Source organism: Urtica dioica, chromosome 1 (assembly GCF_054948205.1).
Source record: "Urtica dioica subsp. dioica isolate 48M chromosome 1, U.dioica_male_clone48M_v1_H2, whole genome shotgun sequence".
Lineage (NCBI taxonomy): Eukaryota > Viridiplantae > Streptophyta > Magnoliopsida > Rosales > Urticaceae > Urtica > Urtica dioica.
In genome coordinates, this window is record NC_142756.1 from 6,333,264 (window position 1) to 6,354,081 (window position 20,818).

The window sequence follows — 20,818 nt, forward strand, 5'->3', positions numbered from 1 at the left end:
CGCTTCAAAGAAGCGCAAGGACCATTCCCCGTCCGATGATCGGTATCGGGTTTCTCCCGACCGTTCCGAGCGGCAATCCGACAACGGACCGCCGCCAACGACTTCGGGTCCCGAGAAGCCTTCGCTAGGCGCGCTCGAGCCCTCGCCCTAGCCGAAAAGACTACAAAAGCAACCAAAGTCAAAAACCTAAGCCAAAAACAAGAGCAAGAAGTGTGAAACATCGACATACCTCGCAAATCGCCACTCGAGAGAGATGATGCGGCATTGAGGACACTCTCGGTCCGCTGGCTAGGTGGAAATGGCGGGAACCACCCGGTGGAAGCCATCAGCTCAGGGGAACGAAATCGTTCGACGGCTTTCCGAGCCTCCGACATTCCCCGGATCTCCTTCACAAAGTCGAGGTCATCGGCCCCCACGTTAGCAGAAAACTCGGCCAAGGGGCCGAACCGGAGCGGCGCGTCGCCAAAAGCCTCCGCCGAGACCCACACCCATGGTCGTCGATTATACTTCTCTGAGTCGACGATCAACTTAGTATTCCGGCGATCGCGGGCCACAAAGAAACTGGGTTGCCCGGGCGCAGGGAAGACCGCGATGAGATTGCGAAAATCACTCACGGTCATTACCCGCTCAGTCTGGCAATGCCACTCCATGTGGCACATCGCCACTATGCGGTAGAATGCCGGGCTCATCTGACATGCGTGCACCCCCAGACGGGCGAGAAGCTGCTGAATGATGGGTTGAAACGGCAGCCGCAACCCGCAGTTGAGACTTGCAACTGAAACTGCGGCAAATCCACGACGAGGCCGGAAAGGACGGTCGCCCTGTAAAGGACGGAGAAGCGCCACGGACGACGGAATGGCGAATGCCTCCCGGAGACCGACGAATGTCCGGTAGGTGAGCGAGCTCGAAGCATCGACCCCCGAACAATCGAAGTCCTCGGGAGGAGCAAGGCCCTCCTCGGGATACCACTCCGTCCTAGCAAGCGACCTCGCCGATACTAACGCCTCTGCGTCAGGGGTCTCGGGCTGAGAACCCCCTGGCTCCGCGGAAGGGTCCCTGCCCTCCGACACGACCGCGGCAGCTGCCGACGGTACCTCGGGACGCTCCGATGCGAGGCCTTCGGCCCCCGGACATGTCTCTGACTCACCTCCGGGATCTTCAGACTCGGGACCAAAGTCGTCCACGCAGTCTATCTCGTCGAGAACCGACTCTAGCGGAGTCACCGCATCCGCGTCCGTAACATCCCCCGGCACGCCTTGAAAGTCCAAGTCGGACTGCGGCACGTCGAGACGGGCTTTGTCACGAACCCCCTCGCCAACTAAGTTGATCACGAGGCGAGGGGCAGGCTCCCCGGACACGAGATGATCAAGCTCCCCACCTGTATCACGCCCAGCTGGCGCGCACTCTTTGAGAGGCTGAGCAGCGGGCACGGGCGCACCCAGCTCGCCTTCCTCCAACCACTGCTCTACTCCGCTTGGATTTTCTTCCACGTGCAGAGGAACTTCCCTTAATCCCGCGAAGAGATCATCCTCTGCGTGTTCAGAACCCTAAAACAAGAGAGAGAAATCAATCTCGGGACTCTCAGCTGAGAAAAGGGGAGGGACACCCATAATGCAAGCGTAAAAAAAAAAAAGAGAAAACAAACGTAGAGAAGAGGAAAAAATAAAGTGATGAATAAAGAGAAGGGGGAGGCCTATTTATAGACTTCTAGGGGGTAGGAGTCGAAATCCTACTCCCACAAGGAGCAAAATCGGAGAAAAAGCTCCAAAAAGTCGGAGTTCTCCCGCGCAAGGCGAACCAGCCCCGCGCGGGTCACGCTGCACACACCGCGCGCCGCGCGGCCCCCTTAAAAAAAAAAAAAAAGAAGAAAAAAGAGAGGAAAAGATTTTTTCCTCGGGGTCACAAGACACGGGAAATATTTTCCTCAAACACCCAACTAGAAGAACAAAAAGTTCATCGCTGGGACGCCTCCCGAGCGACGAACTTGGGGGGCTAATGTTGTCGGTCGTTTTCGGAAAACCCGAGACGCCGAGAAGGCACGTCGCTCAAAGGGCCGATGGTCAGGCCGGAGGTCCTGAAGAGCGGCAGGTCTTCAAGCCCTCGCCCAACTCTTGACTCATTGAGTCGAGCTTCGCTCCTCGAGTCGAGCCTTGAGTCAATCTCCCCAAGTCGAGCTTCGCTCCTCGAGTCGAGCCTCGAGTCAATCCCCTCGAGTCGAGCTTCGCTCCTCGAGTCGAGCCTTGAATTGTTCCTCGAGTCGAGCCTCGAGTCATTCTCGAGTCGCTCCTCGAGTCAAGTCGCTAGTCGCTCTCGTCGAGTTGAGCCTTGCTCCTCGAATCGAGTCACTCTCGTCAAGTGGAAATCTTCATATGTCGCGTAGGAAGAATGATATTCGAAGGCCCGCAAGAGCCCGGCAAGACGAGCCGTTCATCACGCGCACAACACGCTACGCCGGCTAGCCGTGCAGCAGACGGCGCGCCGCGCGCTCTATGCGCCGCGTGACCTGGGCCGCGCCCGGTGGCCCGCGCGCCGCTCTCCCTGCGCCGCGCGCCGCGCTTTGTGCGCCGCACGCGCCATGCGCCTCCACTTGATGGCATGCGCGTTCATAGTCCCACATGGACGAAAAAGGGACCTTCTAAGGCTCCCAAACACCTATATAAACCCTTTCCCATTGAGGGGAAAGCCATCCCATAATATCCCATTGAATCCTATTCAATTCAAGAAATTCTCTTCATCTCCTATCGACACGCTCGATTTCTTACTCTTCTATGCTTCTCTGGATGCCATATTTGGCCTGAAGCAGACTCTCTTCTCTCTTCCCCGTTCTCAAAGGTTCCGAAGCACTCACGGGGACTTCCCGGACGTCGCTCCCTTTGACCGAACGTTCTCCAGTGCTCAAGCACGCCCCTAGGGTTCTCGACTAGAGTTTCCCTCGCGCGTCTAACACGCTAGACGCGTACGCGATCTCCGAAGTTCTGAGACGCTACAGAGGACTCCTCGCGCCCCGTCTCCTTCGTCGAGCACGCCTCTCCACCAAGGTTCTACGCCTCATACTGCGTCTTTCATGCTTGAACTACGTTCTGACCTGATCCCACGCACGGGTACGTAGGCAGCCGACAACTAAGGCACGGTCACTCCTCCTCCTCACCCCTTACCTCTCCCGAGAGGCGGGTTGATCGGAGAAAACCCTAGCTCGAGACTATCGAGTTCACACTCTTGGCCCGGGTGCGATCACTTGGTCCGGCCTTGGATCGAACCGCCCGAGGTTTTAAATAGTTGTTCATTTTCGTGCGACAACAGTAATCTTGGTCAATAGTGTCAACTGCGCTTTGCACTGCTAATATTTCATGTAATCTTTGTCAATAATGCCACTTCTAAAAAAAAAAGTGTATGGACGATTATTATTAATAGATAAGTAATGTAATAGTTTAGTCTCTTTATAAAAAAAAATATGAGGAAATATAATGACATTTTGAGTAACTAATAGATTCATTTATAAAAAATGCATATAAATACATAACACGTGTATTAAAATACATGGGTTTGCTTGATATATAACCTTATGAACATAATAAAATTCCTATATAGTCAATCGTTCGTTAATTATAAGTAAATAATCATTAATTTTTTTTATTAGTATGGCCAAATTTACATAAATACCCATATTTATGTTATACGCAAAACGATATATATGAAATGTTTGTAAATATAATTTAAACATATTGACAAAATGTAAGTTATAATCATAAATTTAAATATTATCTAAATTATCGGCATGCTTTTATTAATTTATTTCCCTTTTATCCATACTCATACAATCACGGTGCGGCGGAAGAGTAAGTAAAAAAAAAAAAAATAAAAATAAAAAATTCGCAAATAATTTATTTGATTACGAAATAAAGAGTCAAATTTGTTAGTCTCCAAAAGCAAACTCATGTTGTGTATACGTATGTGTACACTAACATATGTTTTCTTAAAATGCATAATATATTAGTATAAAATATACCATATTTTTTTTTCTAGGTATATAAATATTATCATGCACTAGCTTATTTATAAATTTATTTATGAAAAAAAAACTCTCAATAGCAAAGCACGGGCATTTATGTTCATTGATACTAATAAAATCCATTTAAAAATATGAAAAATTATAAAATTTTTTTTCAGATAGGTTAAGATGGTTTCATACATACACACATATATATATATATATATATATATATATATATATATATATATATATATATATATATATATGCTCTAAAAATATGAAAAAAATATGAAATCGAACATAAGAAATTATCAATATGAAAAATGTGAATTTCAGGTGAACAACTTATTTAGTGTTTCACACAACAATTCGAAATATGCAAACACCTTGTTCACTTTTTCTTACTTCAAATAAAACATTAAAAGACTCTGCATGTAAGGTTGAAACGATATTTGAACATGTTGTCCCTGTAAATTTTACAACAAGAATATCACACAGGTAAGAAGATGAATTGATTAACTACGACGTGAAACCTACAAAATCGAGGGTTGTTTATGGCCAAGTCAAACCGAGTCTCTCTCATTCAAGGTTTTAAAACAAGTTCAATAGAATATCAATGGAGGGTGTGAGAATATCAAGCGTTTCACTATGTGGATTGAACTTTATATAGGCGCACAATGAAATAAATTGTGAGTTTTTGAGTGGTTCGATTATTACCATAATCGTTTTCTTAAATATAATTTGGGACTACTAAGCTTAATACATAGTTTATGTTTTGTAATATTTATTTTCTTGGTCTGGTTGATGCATATTGGGTAATTTACCCAGTGGCAAGTTAGTGGCGATCTTCAATGAGTGATGAGAGCTCAAAGTTGAGGTTAACTTATTCTGGTCAAAGACTCGTTAACTGCTTCATTAACTTTAAACCCCAGAACAAAATATATTCAAACTCCACTTCTTAGCTCAAAAATAGATTTTGATTTGAAATTTGTAATTACTCAAACATATCTCTTTATTTAGGGATGAGAGTGTACTAGGTGAGCTGTCGTTGTCGGATTATGATTGTTAGAAGTAAAAGATATATGTTTTAAATAGAAAGATATAGCCATTAATGATTTTTAGAAGTAAAAGATATATGTTTTGAATCGAAAGATATAGCCATTAAGCCTTAAACATATGTATTTTACAATCAATGTGTTTTGTGTATGTATTTATTGTTACGACGATATTTTCGCGAGGTAAAAACGACACCCTAAAATAAGAAACGACACGTCAAGTCAATGCACAAGGGCCAAACCGATGAACATAGCGTATGAAGTCGAAACCCAAGTCTAATTCTCATGAAATGTCTTTCAAAAGACTTGTAAATAATTTTTTCAAACTAGGCTCCTTGAGAAATCTTCAAGACAAAATCACAAGAATGACCACCCGGTCGGTCAAAAAAGAAGACCACCCGGTCATTTTTCACCCGGCCAAGACCACCCGGTCGTCTTCGCCCGGCCAAGACCACCCGGTCGTCTTCACTCGGTCAAAATCACCCGGTCATCTTCACTCGGCCAAGATCACCCGGTCGTCTTCGCCCGGCCAAGACCACCCGGTCGTCTTCACTCGGCCAAGATCACCCGGTCGTCTTCACTCGGCTGAGATCACCCGGTCGTCTTCACTCGGCCAAGATCACCCGGTCGTCTTCACTCGGCTGAGATCACCCGGTCGTCTTCACTCGGCTGAGATCACCCGGTCGTCTTCACTCGGCTGAGATCACCCGGTCGTCTTCACTCGGCCAAGATCACCCGGTCGTCTTCACTCGGCCAAGATCACCCGGTCATCTTCACTCGGCTGAGATCACCCGGTCGTCTTCACTCGGCCAAGATCACCCGGTCGTCTTCATTCGGCCAAGATCACCCGGTCATCTTCACTCGGTCAAAATCACCCGGTTGTCTTCACTCGGCCAAGACCACCCGGTCATCTCCACCACTCAACCAAGCATTCTCCACCAAACTCCTTGGTCCCTATAAATACCCCACTCATTCACAACACAAGGTAAGTTTCTCTCAACTTGTCAAAACTCTACAAAAATCACACCACCACTTTCTCTCTCTAGAAAACATAGAGACAAGTACAAATCGTTTATCAAAAACACACTATAACACGACTAATGTTGAGCGTCGGAGAACGCGCCGAGGGAAAACCCTTCGCGTCCCTCTAGATTCACATTCATTTGTGGTTAGGTGAAGGTGCAAGGATTCGAAGACTCGGTGAAGAACACGAAGAACGTAGAAGATCAAAAGACCCGGAGACTTGAAGATTCGAAGACCCGGAAACTCGAAGACCCGAAGATCCGAATAACATGAATAGGACAAGAAGAGAAGAATTTCACCAAACTCAACCTACGTGCGGTCATAGGGTCCGGCCCTAGATCGAACCACGGACGGTTCTTAGTGTTAATCCAAAAACGCGGTTAACATTTTGGCGCTAGAAGGAGTGGGTTCTCGAGTACAACCACGAATTCCCAACGACAAATTTCTCCTCTCCACAAGTAGAGCTTCGGAACTACCAGCGGAAGATCACTTCGCGTGACCATACTAGACGACATCCTTACGAGATGCTTAACCGAGTAACCGTCTCCGAGAGCGGAGCACCCCGCCAAGGAGGAAACGTTGCTCACCGCACGAGGGCTCAACTCCAAGCCCGACAAAATCAAATCGAAGACGCTCCCCGAGCGAGTGTAACCTCTTGACCCATCCACCCCGAAAGAGATGCTCGAATGGAGCGTCTTGAGAATAATTTCTTTCGTTTGACCGGAATGATCGCGAGGATGAGAGGAGAAGGAGACACCCTAGGCGAGATCTATGGTGAATACGAAGATCCGGTGGAAGCCCTACCGGAGCATGAAGGACAAGAGCTGGAAGAGGCCGCCGAGGGGTACGAAGGAAACCAATACGTTGACCATGACGCGCAAGGTGATGCCCCCGACCCAAGTATCCGAGATATAGACCGCGGCGAACGCTGAAACGAAAGGAACGGCCACGACGAAGACCGACGCCAAGAAGGCCGAGCACCCCGACATTCGGAAGCTCGCCCTCGTGAGCCGCCGAGGCGACCAAACCACAACCAACCCCGGAGCGTCCACTCGACGTCTGCTCCTAGGGCAGAACCTTCCCGTCGCTCCGTCTTCGCTCGCCTAGGTCGAGGATAAGAAGTGGCGGATAGTGGAGACATTCGGAGATTCTCACAACCACGGCGAGTAGATGTTCCGAGACCACCCACGCGTAACCTAGATTTGAGGCAACACCTCAACGCACAATGGGAAATCCATCGCCGCAACAATGAGCAAGTGAACACAGAGCCATTGTACGCGACAGAACCGTTCATAGCAAATCCTCCTCCTCCGCAAATCGCTCTGGTCAACCAGGAATCCAACGAAAGGGGTCGCACGGCGCGACCCGCTCCTATAGGAACGCCGACTGCGATGTCGACCTGGCAAGAATGATTCAAGGGCTAAGGGATGAAGTTCAGGAGCTAAGAGCGGAACGAACTTTCACGCCTGCGGTCCGAAACTTAGTAGAGAGTACGGCTTCCCCATTTACCGCAAACATACTCGAAGAAGAAATCATGGGCGACTTCCGCCTACCGAATTTTCCTCTTTATGATGGAACGAGTGACCCGTCCTACCATATAACCCAGTACCAGACGGCAATGAGAATGAAGAGATTGTCTCCGGCGGCGATGTGTCAAGCGTTTTGTCTCACACTTACAGGCACCGCCTTTGAGTGGTTCCAAAGACTTGGCAAATGAACCGTTTCCACATTCGAAGACCTACAAGGCCGATTCCTCACACGTTTTGCCGCGTCGCGAGTTCGAAAGAAGGAGAAATCTCACTTGTGGTCAATCAAGCAAGGGAGAGACGAATCTCTTCAGAAGTATCTCACTCGATTCACCGATTAGTCAAATAAAGTGGGTGATTACGATGACGGCGACGCGATTGTTGCCCTCATGAACGGGCTCTGGACAGGCGAATTCCTTATATCCTTAGTCAAAGAGAGACCATCCTCGATGACCGAACTCATGGCCCGCGCAGCCCAACATATCTCTGTTGAAGAGTATCTCGAAAGTCGAAGAACCAGCGAACGAGGAAACCGGAATAGAGAAGGTGATCACCATGATAACAACGACTCGCGAAAGAAGAGGAGTAGAAATGTTCCAATCCCACACGTCCATCCTCTCGTTGAAGGAAGATCCCATTTGGTGGAGAGATTTCGAAAGCAATCGCATTTTACCCCGCTCAACACCCCGCCGGATAGGATTCTCGCTCTCCATGGAAGCAAGTTTACCGAGCCAGTTCCTATGAAGAATGACCCCGCCAAGCGAGACAAAAATAAATATTGTGAATTCCACAAAGATCATGGACATGTGACCGTCGACTGCGTCCACTTAAGAAGACAGATCGAAAGTTTGATTCAGAATGGAAAACTAAAAGAATTTGTATTAGCCATGGTAGCAACGGGGAACGCCTCCTCGAGCCGACAAGCCCCACCCGCCAACCACCAGCAACGAGGTGTTAGAGGAACCTCCGCCAGCAATGACAACCGTGACAATGCCCGAGGGAACACCGTGACCGCCCCACTCAACATTGTATCAACTATATTCGGTGGTCCGGAAACGGGGGATTCTAACAAGGTCCGAAAGAACTACTCCCGGGCAGCACTCAAGTTTGATTTCTCTCACCACGTCAACCTCGTTGAGGAGAATTGGCCAACCACCCCGTGCGAGGCAATCCATTTCACAGAGGAGGATGTCGTTCGGGTGATGCATCCTCACAATGACGCGATAGTCATCGAGACCCAGGTTGCCAACAACATGATGAGACGAATTTTGATCGATAACAGGAGCTCAGCTGATGTCATGTTCAAAACGGCTCTCGACCGGATGAACTTGGGAGGAACCGATCGCTGCTCTGAGCTGTTCAAATCCCCAAGGAGGGTGAAAGATGTGCAGAGTTTGACGGGGCGAGTCGCCGCTCTGAGCTGGTTTGTCTCCAAAGCAACCGATCGCTGTCAACCATTTTTTCAAGCCTTGAAAGGCGGCAAGGACTTTAAGTGGGATGACGAGTGCGAGAGTGCATTCCAAGAGTTGAAGACCTACTTCGGATCTCCCCATTTTCTCGTCAAGCCCAAGGAGAGGGAGACGCTATACCTATACCTTTCGGTATCTACAAGGGCGGTAAGCACGGTCTTAGTACGGGAAGAAGGAAGAGTACAATGGCCAATTTATTACGTAAGCAAGACATTGCTAGACGCCGAGACTCGATACCCCGAGATCGAGAAGCTCGCCTTGGCATTAGCAACAGCATCTAGGAAGCTCCGTCAATATTTTCAAGCACACCAAATTGTGGTGAGAACGGAGTATCCAATTCGAAAAGCCCTTCAAAAGTGATCATCATCGAGAATGGCCGTATGGTCCCAAGAGCTTGGAGAGTATGGGGTGGATTTCCAACCGAAGGTCACCATCAAAGACCCGAAGATCTGAATAACATGAATAGGACAAGAAGAGAAGAATTTCACCAAACCCAACCTACGTGCGGTCATAGGGTCCGGCCCTAGATCGAACCACAGACGGTTCTTAGTGTTAATCCAAAAACGCGGTTAACATTTATCATATTCGATCAAATTGCATATTAGAAGCAATATAAAAGTATACTTGGAATATTTGATATGCTCCATTCTCTCTAGGTGAGCCATCCACGCCGTGGACTCTCCATCGCACCTCCCCACAGTAATGAAGAATGGAGACGAAATATCCAAAAGAAGATGATGTTGATTCCTTGGTGGACCTCACTGAGGCACTCAACGTGGACGATGATGATTGGGAAGACGCCTTTGCAAATGAGGGCGAGGACTCGGCGCAGAATCCAAGGATCGCAGCGCTGGTCGGAAAAGCCATAGTACCAAAGATTGGCTCCTTGAAACTCCTCAACTCCATCGTGCAGAGAATGTGGTGAGACGTGAAGGGCTGGAAAATGAAACTTCTATCTAGAGAATAGGGGGCCTTTTTCATTGGCTTTGAATTTTCGACGAAGGACTCGTGTAATCGAGTGCTAGAGAAAGGACCTTGGGTGATCAACGGGGGGATGCTCCTCCTGAAACCTTGGCCTGAATCTGAGGCGTGGAGGGACTGTAAGTTCGACACTCTAGAGCTCTGGGTTCATATGTATGGAATCCCATTGCAAGCCAGAACTGAAAAAAAAACATCTCTCGGCTGGCCTCCTCTGGAGGTGAGGTCGTGGAGCTAAAGTGGGATGGATCATTTTGCTCTGTCCTCAAAGAATTCTTCAGATGTAAAATTTCAATCAACATCAACGCCCCCATATTTTCAGGCCGCTACATCTCGGTGGCCGGAAAATAGCACTGGGTGACCTTTAAGTATAAAAAGCTGCCAGGGATGTGCTATGGATGTGGAAAACTAGGCCACGATCAGAGGGAGTGCAAAAGAAATGTGGTGATGGTATCCGATGAGGCCGGGAAAACCAGGCAGACCATGGGCCTGTGGATTAGGGCGGAATCCCGAGTCTTCCCCTGCTTTGACGGAAGTGCAGAAAAGAGCGTCTCCCGAGAAACCCCTACCTCACCTAAACCCATACCCACCACGTCGCGTCAGACACCTAACGAGGAATCCCCGGATCCTGACCTTACCGAATCAGACGAAATTCCTGGGACTTTCCCCAACCCAGTACTCGTGTTAGAGAAGTACCAAAACCTACCCGCTCCATCTTATCCCCCACGTGAGGGAAGCAGAAACCCTCAAATACCCACATCAGCTGGCGCACGTGAGGAAAGGAAAGCAAGCCCACACCCTAATGGGCCTCTAAAAATGAAGACGGGCCTAAAATCTCGCCCAGCTGCCAAGAAAAGCAAACAAGCCCGTAAAGACCCAAACCCAGGTTCCCAAGCGAGAAACCCCCCAGCCTCCTTGACAGAAGCTACGACGACCAACGACTCGATTGAAGAACCCGGCGACTCCATCCAAGGGAAAAAGAGAAAAGCCAATCCAGTTGGGGAATAAGGCGAGGCTCTCGAGCTCGCGATCCTGCCGGTGACTGGGGGCCGGGACCTCATATCGCTGAAGAAGGCAGCTCGTGCTAAACAGACCGTGCTCCTACTTGAAGACACACTGAGTAAAGGAAAATCGACCCATGGCGATGCCGAAGAGAAGGAGGAAGGCTCGGGGACGACCAACGATGGGACCATGGTCTGTGAGGCCATGGACGGGGAGATGAATATTGATATGGGGAAGGACGATAGCTTTGCGGAGGAGATCATCTCCCCGGGATCGGCGGGTACTGGCAGGTCGAGCCAGACCCGCCGGGCGCCATGAATCTCCTGGCCTAGAACGCCCAGGGCCTGGGCAGCCCTGGCGCGTTCAAGGATCTTTGCAGCCTAGTGAAAGATGTTCAACCTGATGTTCTCTTCGTCTCTGAATCTCGTCTCCGTTCTCACCAATGTACCAACTGGAAATATACCCTCGGTTTCGAGAGACTTTTTGTAGTTAACTGCGTTGGGCGGAAAGGAGGCCTACTTTTGTTTTGGAATAAAAATGCTAATGTTATTATAAAATCCTACTCTGTTGGCCATATTGATTCCCTTATAACTGTACACGGTTTCTCTTGACGATTCACAGGGTTTTATGGTAACCCCCTGCCTGAAAAGCGAAGGTTCACGTGGGAACTTCTCCGGCAACTCGCGAACATGAACATAATGGCAGTTCCTTGGGTCGTCGGAGGTGACTGGAACGAAGTCCTGGTGGATGAGGAAAAAGAGGGAGGCTCTCCTAAAAGCCTCTCGGCTCTGGCGGACTTCAACCTCACCCTGTCCGACTGCCTATTGACGGACCTTGGCTACGAGGGCCAACGCTTCACGTGGGCAAACAAGCAGCTCGCCGCCAATTTCATTCAGCAGCGCCTGGATAGATTCTGTGGCAACGACGAGTGGCTCGCCATCTTCCCTAGAACCAAGGTGTTGAACCTCCCTTATAGACGCTCTGATCATAGACCAATTCTTCTCCGAACGAACTACGAGAACCATACTCTTGCCGGAGGCACGAGACCTACTAAGCGGCGGCTTTTCTTTGAGGAAAAATGGACTCATGACAAGGGGTGCGAAGACATAATCCGGGCTAACCGAAAATTGATGTCTGGATCCTCCACAAGTCATATTGTTGAGGGTATCCATGAAACCAACCTAGCCCTCAGCTGTTGGGGAAGAGATAAGTTCGGAGATATCCCGCGGAAGATCAAAGCCATCCAAATGGAGATTGACTGCGCAAGGCGAGACACGACCCACAAGGCTAATATCCCGATGATCCGGTCCCTATCCGCCAAGCTAGACAAGCTTCGTTCCGCGGAGGAGATCCATTGGAAGCAACGATCCCGGGCTAATTGGCTTGCCCATGGAGACAAGAACATGAAATTCTTCCACTCCCATGCCAACAGTAGGAGACGGAACAACACGATCCACTCGGTCATTGACATGAGGGGCACAAGATTAACTTCTCTCCCGGACATCACCAACGCTTTTCTGGCTTTCTTCAGCAGCCTTTTTACTAGCTCATCGCCGTCCCCGGAGGACTTCCGAGAGGGCATTCCCGGATGTCTACCAAAACTCGCGCCCTCCTCATCGTCACTGCTTGAAGCCGACTTCTCTAGGAAAGAGATTGAGGAGGCTGTCTTCTCTATGAACCCTACCAAGTCTCCGGGCTCGGACGGCATGCCAGCCATATTCTTCCAGAAATACTGGGAAACCATAGGGGAGAGAGTGTCACTGATACGTGCTTGCGGGTTTTGAATGATGGAGCCAGCGTCGTCGAGTGGAACAAAACACTCATCAACCTCATCCCGAAGGTGGAGAAAGCTGAGAATTTGAAAGACTTCCGTCCGATTGCTCTCTGCAATGTCATCTACAAGATCGTCTCTAAGGCTCTTGCCAACCGCCTCAAGCCTTTCCTCGCGGAGGTCGTTGACGAGAACCAGAGTGCCGTTGTTGCGGGGAGACAAATCAACGACAACATCCTTCTTGGCTTCGAGTGTAACCACTGGCTCCGGGCTCGAAGTAAGGGTCAGCTTGGCTACTGCGCGCTCAAGCTCGACATGAGTAAGGCGTATGACCGTATTGAGTGGCCCTACATCCAGCGGATCATGGAAAGTATGTGATTTGGGAGTCGCTGGATCTCCCGGGTCATGGATTGTATATCTACTGTCAGCTTCTCCGTGCTCGTCAACGGCAACATTTCGACAGAGTTTCGGCCCTCCCGTGGGATTCGCCAAGGCGACCCAATCTCGCCCTACATCTTCATCCTCTGTGCCCAAGGCTTCTCGTCTCTGATTCACCACCAAGTCAACGAGAACGCCATTCACGGGATCAGTATCGCACGGGCTAGCCCGACCATCTCTCACCTCTTCTTTGCCGACGACAGTTTGGTCTTCTTTCAAGCTACCACTGACGAGTGTCGGAACCTGATAGGTTGCATTGAGAGATACTCGAAAGCTTCGGGGCAGCTCGTCAATTTTGACAAGTCGTCCTCGACCTTCTCCCCAAATACCGACAGCTCGTTGCAAGGGACGATTCAAAACCTTCTCGGGGTGCCGATCCGACCCGGAATTGACCTGTACCTGGGCATACCCACATTCACTCTCCGTGCCAAACACATCCAATTTGGCTTCCTTCGGTCAAGAGTAGTGAAACGCCTCAATACTTGGGGGTCTAGATGCTTCTCGGCCGGGGGAAGAGAGACTTTGATCAAGGCAGTCATCCAGTCGATCCCCACCTACACGATTGGCACTTTTATGGTTCCGGTGGCCATCTCCGAGGCCATTGAGAAACTTTGTGCAGACTTCTGGGTCGGGTCAAATGAAGATGCCAAGAAAATGCACTGGGCTCGTTGGGAACTTCTTTGCCAATCGAAATGTGACGGCGGTCTTGGATTCCGGAGGCTCCGGGAATTCAATCGGGCGCTTCTTGCTAAGCAGGTTTGGCGTCTTGCTCGTAACCCCACCTCGCTCGTGGCACGAGTTATCGCCGGTAAGTACCACCCCCATACTTCCATACTCCGGGCTACCCCAAAACATGGATCCTCTTATGTCTGGCAGAGCCTATTATGGGGCCGCGGTGTCATCGACAAAGGCTGGAGATGGAGAGTGGGAACGGGCTCGAAAATTGGCATTTACGGTGACAGGTGGCTGCCTTCTCCCTCAAGCTTCACAACCCAATCTCCACCGGGGCTCCATGCGAACGCCAAAGTCCAAGAGCTCATTCTCGGCCCAGGCGAGTGGAATGCCGCTAAAATCCGGGCGACTTTCCTCCCCTTTGAGGCTGAGACGATCCTTGCGCTTCCGCGGTCTCTCCAATGGCGTGAAGACTCCATAATCTGGCACTTTGAGGAGAACGACATCTATACGGTCAAGAATGGCTACCGGATTGCGATGGAAATTGCCTCAACGTCTACAGCCTCCTCCTCCGCCCCGCCAAATGCATTGTGGGCGCCCCTCTGGAAGATTAAGGCCCCCCCCCCCCCCAAGATCAGGATTTTCCTCTGGCGAGCATGCCGAAACTTCATCCCCACAAGAGGGAACCTGGCTAGGAGGCATATACCGGTCGATCCCAGCTGCCGCTTCTGTGGCTTCGAGACCGAGAATACAACCCATAGCCTCATCTTCTGCCCATTGGTAGAGGCGGCTTGGGTCAACTCCCCGTTCGAGAACATCCTGGAGCAACGCTAAGACCAGGACCCTTGGGAGACGATCACACGCGCTACGAAAACCATGTCCCTAGACAACCTGGGACTGTTGGCCATCATGGCCTGGGAGATTTGGTCTTGCCGGAACAAGCTCGTCCACGAAGAAAGAAAACCCGACATGGCAGCTGTCTTCAACAAAGCGGTAGGTCTCTCCGAGGACTATGCGCTCTTTAACCCATCCCCTCCTCGGCAACCTGGCCCTACTCGGCCAGCCACATGGTCCCCATCCACCACCAGGCGATGGAAGCTCAACACCGATGCATCGCTTAACCAAGATTCCGGCTCCGGTGGCGTAGGCGGATGTATCAGAGATGTTGATGGCGCCTTTTGCCTTGCCTTCTGTAGCCAAATCAGCCACACCTCCTCGGTGCTTGCGGCTGAGCTGATGGCTATCCGGGAAGGTCTCATCATCGCGACCAGGTACGGCTTCTCCTCCTGTGAGCTGGAGACGGACTCCGTGGCTGTTGTTATGCTACTCCGCGACAGATCCAAAAATGCTAAAGAAGAAGGGTTGATTGTTGAAGACATCTTTACCATCAATCATCATTGTATTTTTTCTTTCAATTTTATCCGGCGAACCGGAAACTGTGTGGCCGATCGACTTGCCTCAATGGGGGCCAAAACCCAGCACTCCTCTATGTGGCTGGATACCCCCCCTCCCTGTATTTCGGATCTTCTCATGGCCCGACTTGGCCCTTGCTCCCAGAGAGCTTTAATACAAATGTTTTCCTCAAAAAAAAAAAAAAGTATACTTGGAATAATTGAGAGGAGAGGGGTGTAATGGTAAATCCAGCTCGATTATTTCAATGCCAGCCGTATCCACCATAAACAATTTATTAAAAAAAATAAACCTCTGCCTTAAATATCTTATTAAAGCGTATACGTCGGTCTCTCGACTCGACCCCACCAACAAGATAAATATAGCGATTAAAGTTTGAATCTGACGAAGACTCTTTATTCTCTCTCTCTCTCTCTCTCTCTCTCTCTCTTCTTTGATATCTCAAGATAAATAACAAGGAAACGAAAGAAAAAAAAAAAATCCCTTCAAAACACCGACTCCGCAAAAAAGAAAGAAAAAGAAACCAGTTAAAAAGCCCTACACCACTCCTCCGCCGTCACCATCTCCAAAACCCTAATTATTTTTGTTATCGCGTTTCTCTTTTCTTCTTCGCTTATCTTGACTCAGGTACTTTGCTTCTCTATAGCCTTTAGATATGTTTATATAATTTACTGGTTTTCTTTCTGAATTCGCTTGTTGCTAGTGCTTTATCGATTCAATATTGAGTAGTTTAAGCCTTTTTTGTTGTTGTTTTCACTAGTGGTATTGCGATTGGGGCTTTGATTTACTTTATTTTGAGCTTCAGATCTGAAATTTGCGGTTCAATTATAATTTATGCTTTTTTTATTTATTGTCTGTGTGGTTCCTTAAACGGTTATGGAAACGAATTTATTAGGGTTTCGGTGCTTTGTTGGCTGATCTAGTTGCGTCGATCTTAAAATAATATTCTGGATCTTAAAAACCGTGAATCTCCGTTGATGTTTCGACCCAAAGTTCATATTTTCTTTTAGTTTTAGGGAAATTAGTCATTTTTTTTTCTTCCATATCTGATCCATGACTTTATCATATTTATGTTTGGGGTTGGGGGTACACTGATATAAAACGTATTTCGTTTCCCGGGTATTTATCTCAACATTTACAGCTCGTGTGCTTTACTGATGTTTGTGCTTTATGTGTGGCAGGTTTTACGAGCTTTTCTCTGTGATCCGAAGATCTGTACTTGAATCATCTATCGATGTCTACTCCTTTGGATATGTCTCTCGATGATGTTATAAAAAGTAGCCGCGGTGGTAACCGAGAAAGGATTAGGGAAAGGGTTAAAAACCGCCGCGGCCGTGGGGCCCGCGGGTCGTTTAGTGGTGGTGCTGGTGGCAGAACGATGGGTTCTGGCCGTAGAGGCCCACTATCAGTGAATGCTCAACAATCACCTCACATCATTGCTAAGGCAAGCTCAAAACTGTAGATGTTTTATGATAAGCTAAGACACTCTGAAACGCTTTTATATTATAAAAGAAATCCCTACGCAACACAAAGAGGGTGTAATCCACGGAGAAAACTCAATTTGTCTCTCATCAAGTAAAGCGCTGAGGACGTCCAGTGTAGCTAGTCCTCGCGATTAATCTTTCTAGTGGATTATTTTTCTGAGCACTTTGAGGAGTGGAGAATTATCTTGATATGTGTTCATAAGCTGACGTTTCTTCTTTTGCCAATCTGGAATCTTTTCTGCATTCTTTCATCAGCGTTTCCGCAGACCCAAGGCTTTCCCATTGCAGCATGATTTATTTGAGGACAGTATTAGAGCTTCTGGTATAACAGGCATTGAAATTGGAACAAAGTTGTTTGTTTCCAACTTGGCAAATGGAGTGACAAATGAGGATATAAGGGTACAGTTTGAGCCTCGTAAATTTTCGTCTTAGAGCTTTCTATACGGAATTTGTCGTTACCTTGTGCTGAAACGTGACGTTCAACTCAGGAACTTTTCTCTGAGATCGGGGACGTTAAAAGATATGCTGTTCACTACAACAAAACAGGCCGGTCAAATGTAAGTACTTTCACATCTTAGTATAATTTGTTTTCATGTATCACATCTGTGAATGGGTTTTGAATTTATGCGTTTTGATATGGCAATGTTGATGGAAGTTTGATGTTAAGGTTTAGAAGCTCGCTCCGTATTTTTTTTAATTAGACAACGTGTTCTTTCTCATCTGCAGTTTATGGGTTTGGTATGAATATGATATATTTTTCATAAATGTTCTGTTTCTCTCTTGGAGTAATAGTTTTAAGTATCTTAAATTTTGCATAAAGAGTTGTATGGAGTTTCTTTTGTCGGTGATATTTTATATCAAGGTTAAGAAACTCATTTGCAGATCACTGAATATGTGCTATTGGTTTTTGAAACTGGTCACCTATTCTATCGAATCTTCAATATGAATTTAATGCTGCAAAATTCTTTTGTAATTCCAGGGCTTTAGCAGTTTGTAAATCAAGGACAGTTTCAAGACTAGTAGTTTCTAAATTAACTTTTTGAATATTCTGTAATGAGGTTTGAGAAACTTACACTCGCAGATCACTGAATTTGTAGTATGGATTTTTGAATCAGTCACCCACTTCATTGAATCTTCTATCCAAATATTCTGTTGTAAAATTCTTCAGGACTTGAGTAGTTTTTCAATTAATTTTTTATAACATAAGCTTAGTTATGAATCACGAGTACTGTATCGTGCATTGCTAGTACTTTATTTGAGTACCTTTACAATTCTTTTATACCACATTAACTTGTCAATATAAACTATCTAACATTCACAAAACTATTAACGTTTGGGACATTGTTTTTTGTGTATGTGTAATGTGGTGTATTTGTTATGTGCTCTGCATATAGTCTGTTTATTTTAATCCAATTACTGTTTTGTTTATTTCCTCCATTTTTTTTCCTTCTGTTTATCGTAATTGTTATTTTATTGCGATAATAATCTAATTATTTTTCCTGCAGGGCTCAGCTGAAGTGGTGTATACTAGGAGAAGTGATGCATTTCTAGCACTGAAGCGGTATAATAATGTTCTGTTAGACGGGAAACCAATGAAGATTGAGGTTGTTGGTGCCACTTCAGAAATTCCTGTTTCTGCTCGTGTGAGTGTAGCTGGAACAAATGGAAGGAGGAAGAGGACTGTGACTATGACGTACGTACTTTTATCTTCTTGTTCTATACAAAAACCTGGCGGATATGTATAAGTTTCTTGCTTGCACATCTTCTTGAAAATGCGATGACAATCTCACGGACATGCTTGATTTTTTATTTTTTTTATAATTTATTTACGGGTTTCGTTATCTTGTTTGGTGAATCATTTTTAGTGAGAATCTTAACAGGATTTACTACCTTTATATCTATTGTTCATACCTCTGAACTAGTAATACTTCTGTTTGTAATTTTGCAAATGCTGAGGCTAAAGGTTCTATAATTAAATTTAAGTTATCATGCGATACTAGATAGGATTCTTCCTGAAGATTTGGAGGTTTCTTAGTAAACTGTGTGTCGTGGTTTCAATTTCGGTCTTGCCTTAAATGGTTCTTCAAGACTAGGATTTATCTGCATAGGTCTTTTACTTTATAGACACGAGGACTGTCTTTCACAGTTGAACTCGAAATATTAGATACCTTATCTCTTTAGCCAAATGGAGTTAGTGATCCATGAGATAATTTCTTGTATGAGAGTAGCTACGTGTTTGGTAATATCCGGTTTTGTCTCAACTTATTGTTAATATATAAGCACTTGAGGTTGCGCTTTACATGAAATGACGTACTTCATTTGGCTGGAAAATAAGTGGTCTTATTTGGTTCTGTGCAGGACTAGACCCGGTGGCATTGGTGGCCCGCCTATGGTTAATCGCGGCTCTGGGTAACTCTCATGCTCTATTTCTTAAAAAGAATATATAATTTTACGATTCTCAATTTTTGATGGCTAATAACATGACGACTTTGCTTAGGTGAGGCTAATAGATTTCCTTAAAATGCTTCATTTTTGCTTTCTCATTAGTACCTATACCCATGAGACTTCCTTTTCCCAGCATACTCGAAAGATAATTTTTTTCGTTAGTACCTATACCCACGAGACTTCCTTTTCCTAGAATACTTGAAAGATAATTTTATTTTTAGAAAAGAACTGAATTAAATAAATTAAGAAGGAAAGTCTTGGTTAAACGCAAAAAAGCAAGAAACAAAGTAAAGAGTGTTCGCCAATAGACTTTTTAGATAACTGACTGGTAATAACAGAGGATGAATGAAAGTAAAATGACTTTGTATTGATAAAAATGGAGTACAAAGGGTAACGTGACTAATTGACCGAATGACTCCCTAATCCCTCTGCCCCATTCTATAGCCACAGCCCAACGAAATAACCCCAAATTGACCCATCCAGATTAAGGGTAATAAAACGATTTATTTTCTGATCTAAATCATTCTCTTCTTGAATTTGGCTCACCTGACTAGTTAATCATGTCGTTCCAGCTTCAGTTAATTGGTCAAAGCACTTGTAGAGTTGCTGATTTCTGGCTTGTCTAAGAGTCCATATCACAAAGCATAACAATCGGCAGTTTCTAAAAAACTGAATGGATCATAAATTTTGAGTCAGTTTTGTTTTTTTTTGTTTTTTTTTTTTTGTTAGTGGTGCAAGGTTTGCGAGTCAAAGAGGCCGTGGTGGAGTGAGAGAAGGTCGGGGCCGAGGTGGAGGCGGAGGCGGAGGCAGAGGTGGCAGTATGGGAGTGGCTGGGCGTGGACGCGGTCGCGGAGGTCGCGGCCGCGGAAGGAAGAACCTTGTGGAAAAGTCGGCCGATGATCTCGACAAAGATCTCGATAACTATCACGCTGAGGCAATGCAAACATAAAAGCCCCACTGAATCCGTGGACGCAGATCAGTATTTTAAAGCATGTACAAAAGTTGCTGCGGAGATTGATATTCCTTTCGACTTTTTTTTTCGTTGCTGTTCTTCCTTTTGCTTTGGGTTAGAAATGCCTTGTTATTTTTTTTTTCTTCTATGTTAGAGAGAGTTAGGTGTAGCGAAGAATTTTTAAGCAGTCTTGGTTTGAGATTTATGTTGGGGTTGTGTTCTTCGCTTTCGTGGTTTAAACCGGGATGAACTTGTTGAGATTCTCTAGTATTTCGCGAAATATAGTTTATAAATTTCCTTGTCTATGCTGTAAAAAAGAAGGTAGAAAAAGAGTATTCGTGGAAGCAATCACAAATTATTGCCTAGATTGAATTTGGGTATGGGTATTTTGCAAATATGCAAATACAAGTAGTTGGCTTTAAAGCTCCTAAATTTTTTCAATTACACGTTTCTGGAACGTCGTTTTTTTTGAAATGATGGAGTAATGGAATTTTTTTAGTGTAAATAGTTCGTGATTAATTATTATTATTATTATCTAGTGGTATTTTAGTTTCTGGCTAATATGGACATGGACATTGAGTAGACGATATTTTGCATGTATA

The 20,818-nt window shown here is 46.4% G+C and overlaps 2 protein-coding genes across 2 annotated transcripts; both read left to right on the plus strand.

The window, feature by feature from the left end:
* The first annotated feature begins 14,801 nt into the window (after positions 1-14,801).
* On the plus strand, positions 14,802-16,539 carry LOC149406792 (uncharacterized). Its single transcript, XM_089617733.1, has 2 exons — positions 14,802-15,324; positions 16,517-16,539. Exons 1-2 carry the CDS (start codon positions 14,802-14,804, stop codon positions 16,537-16,539), a joined length of 546 nt encoding a protein of 181 aa, XP_089473859.1.
* Positions 15,762-20,519, plus strand: LOC149406793 (THO complex subunit 4C-like). Its single transcript, XM_089608832.1, has 7 exons — positions 15,762-15,962; positions 16,517-16,779; positions 17,075-17,218; positions 17,308-17,376; positions 18,325-18,512; positions 19,178-19,228; positions 19,994-20,519. Exons 2-7 carry the CDS (start codon positions 16,570-16,572, stop codon positions 20,211-20,213), a joined length of 882 nt encoding a protein of 293 aa, XP_089464958.1. The 5' UTR covers positions 15,762-15,962; positions 16,517-16,569; the 3' UTR covers positions 20,214-20,519.
* Positions 20,520-20,818: the final 299 nt, after the last annotated feature.

Excerpts from the sequence above, each read along its gene's own strand:
- LOC149406793 (XM_089608832.1), top strand. The coding sequence starts at position 16,570 with ATGTCTACTCCTTTGGATATGTCTCTCGATGATGTTATAAAAAGTAGC. Across the intron at positions 17,219-17,307 it reads TGACAAATGAGGATATAAGG|GAACTTTTCTCTGAGATCGG; the intron begins GTACAGTTTGAG and ends CGTTCAACTCAG. Across the intron at positions 19,229-19,993 it reads ATGGTTAATCGCGGCTCTGG|TGGTGCAAGGTTTGCGAGTC; the intron begins GTAACTCTCATG and ends TTTTTTTGTTAG.
- LOC149406792 (XM_089617733.1), top strand. The coding sequence starts at position 14,802 with ATGTCCCTAGACAACCTGGGACTGTTGGCCATCATGGCCTGGGAGATT. Across the intron at positions 15,325-16,516 it reads CTTTACCATCAATCATCATT|GTTTTACGAGCTTTTCTCTG; the intron begins GTATTTTTTCTT and ends TATGTGTGGCAG.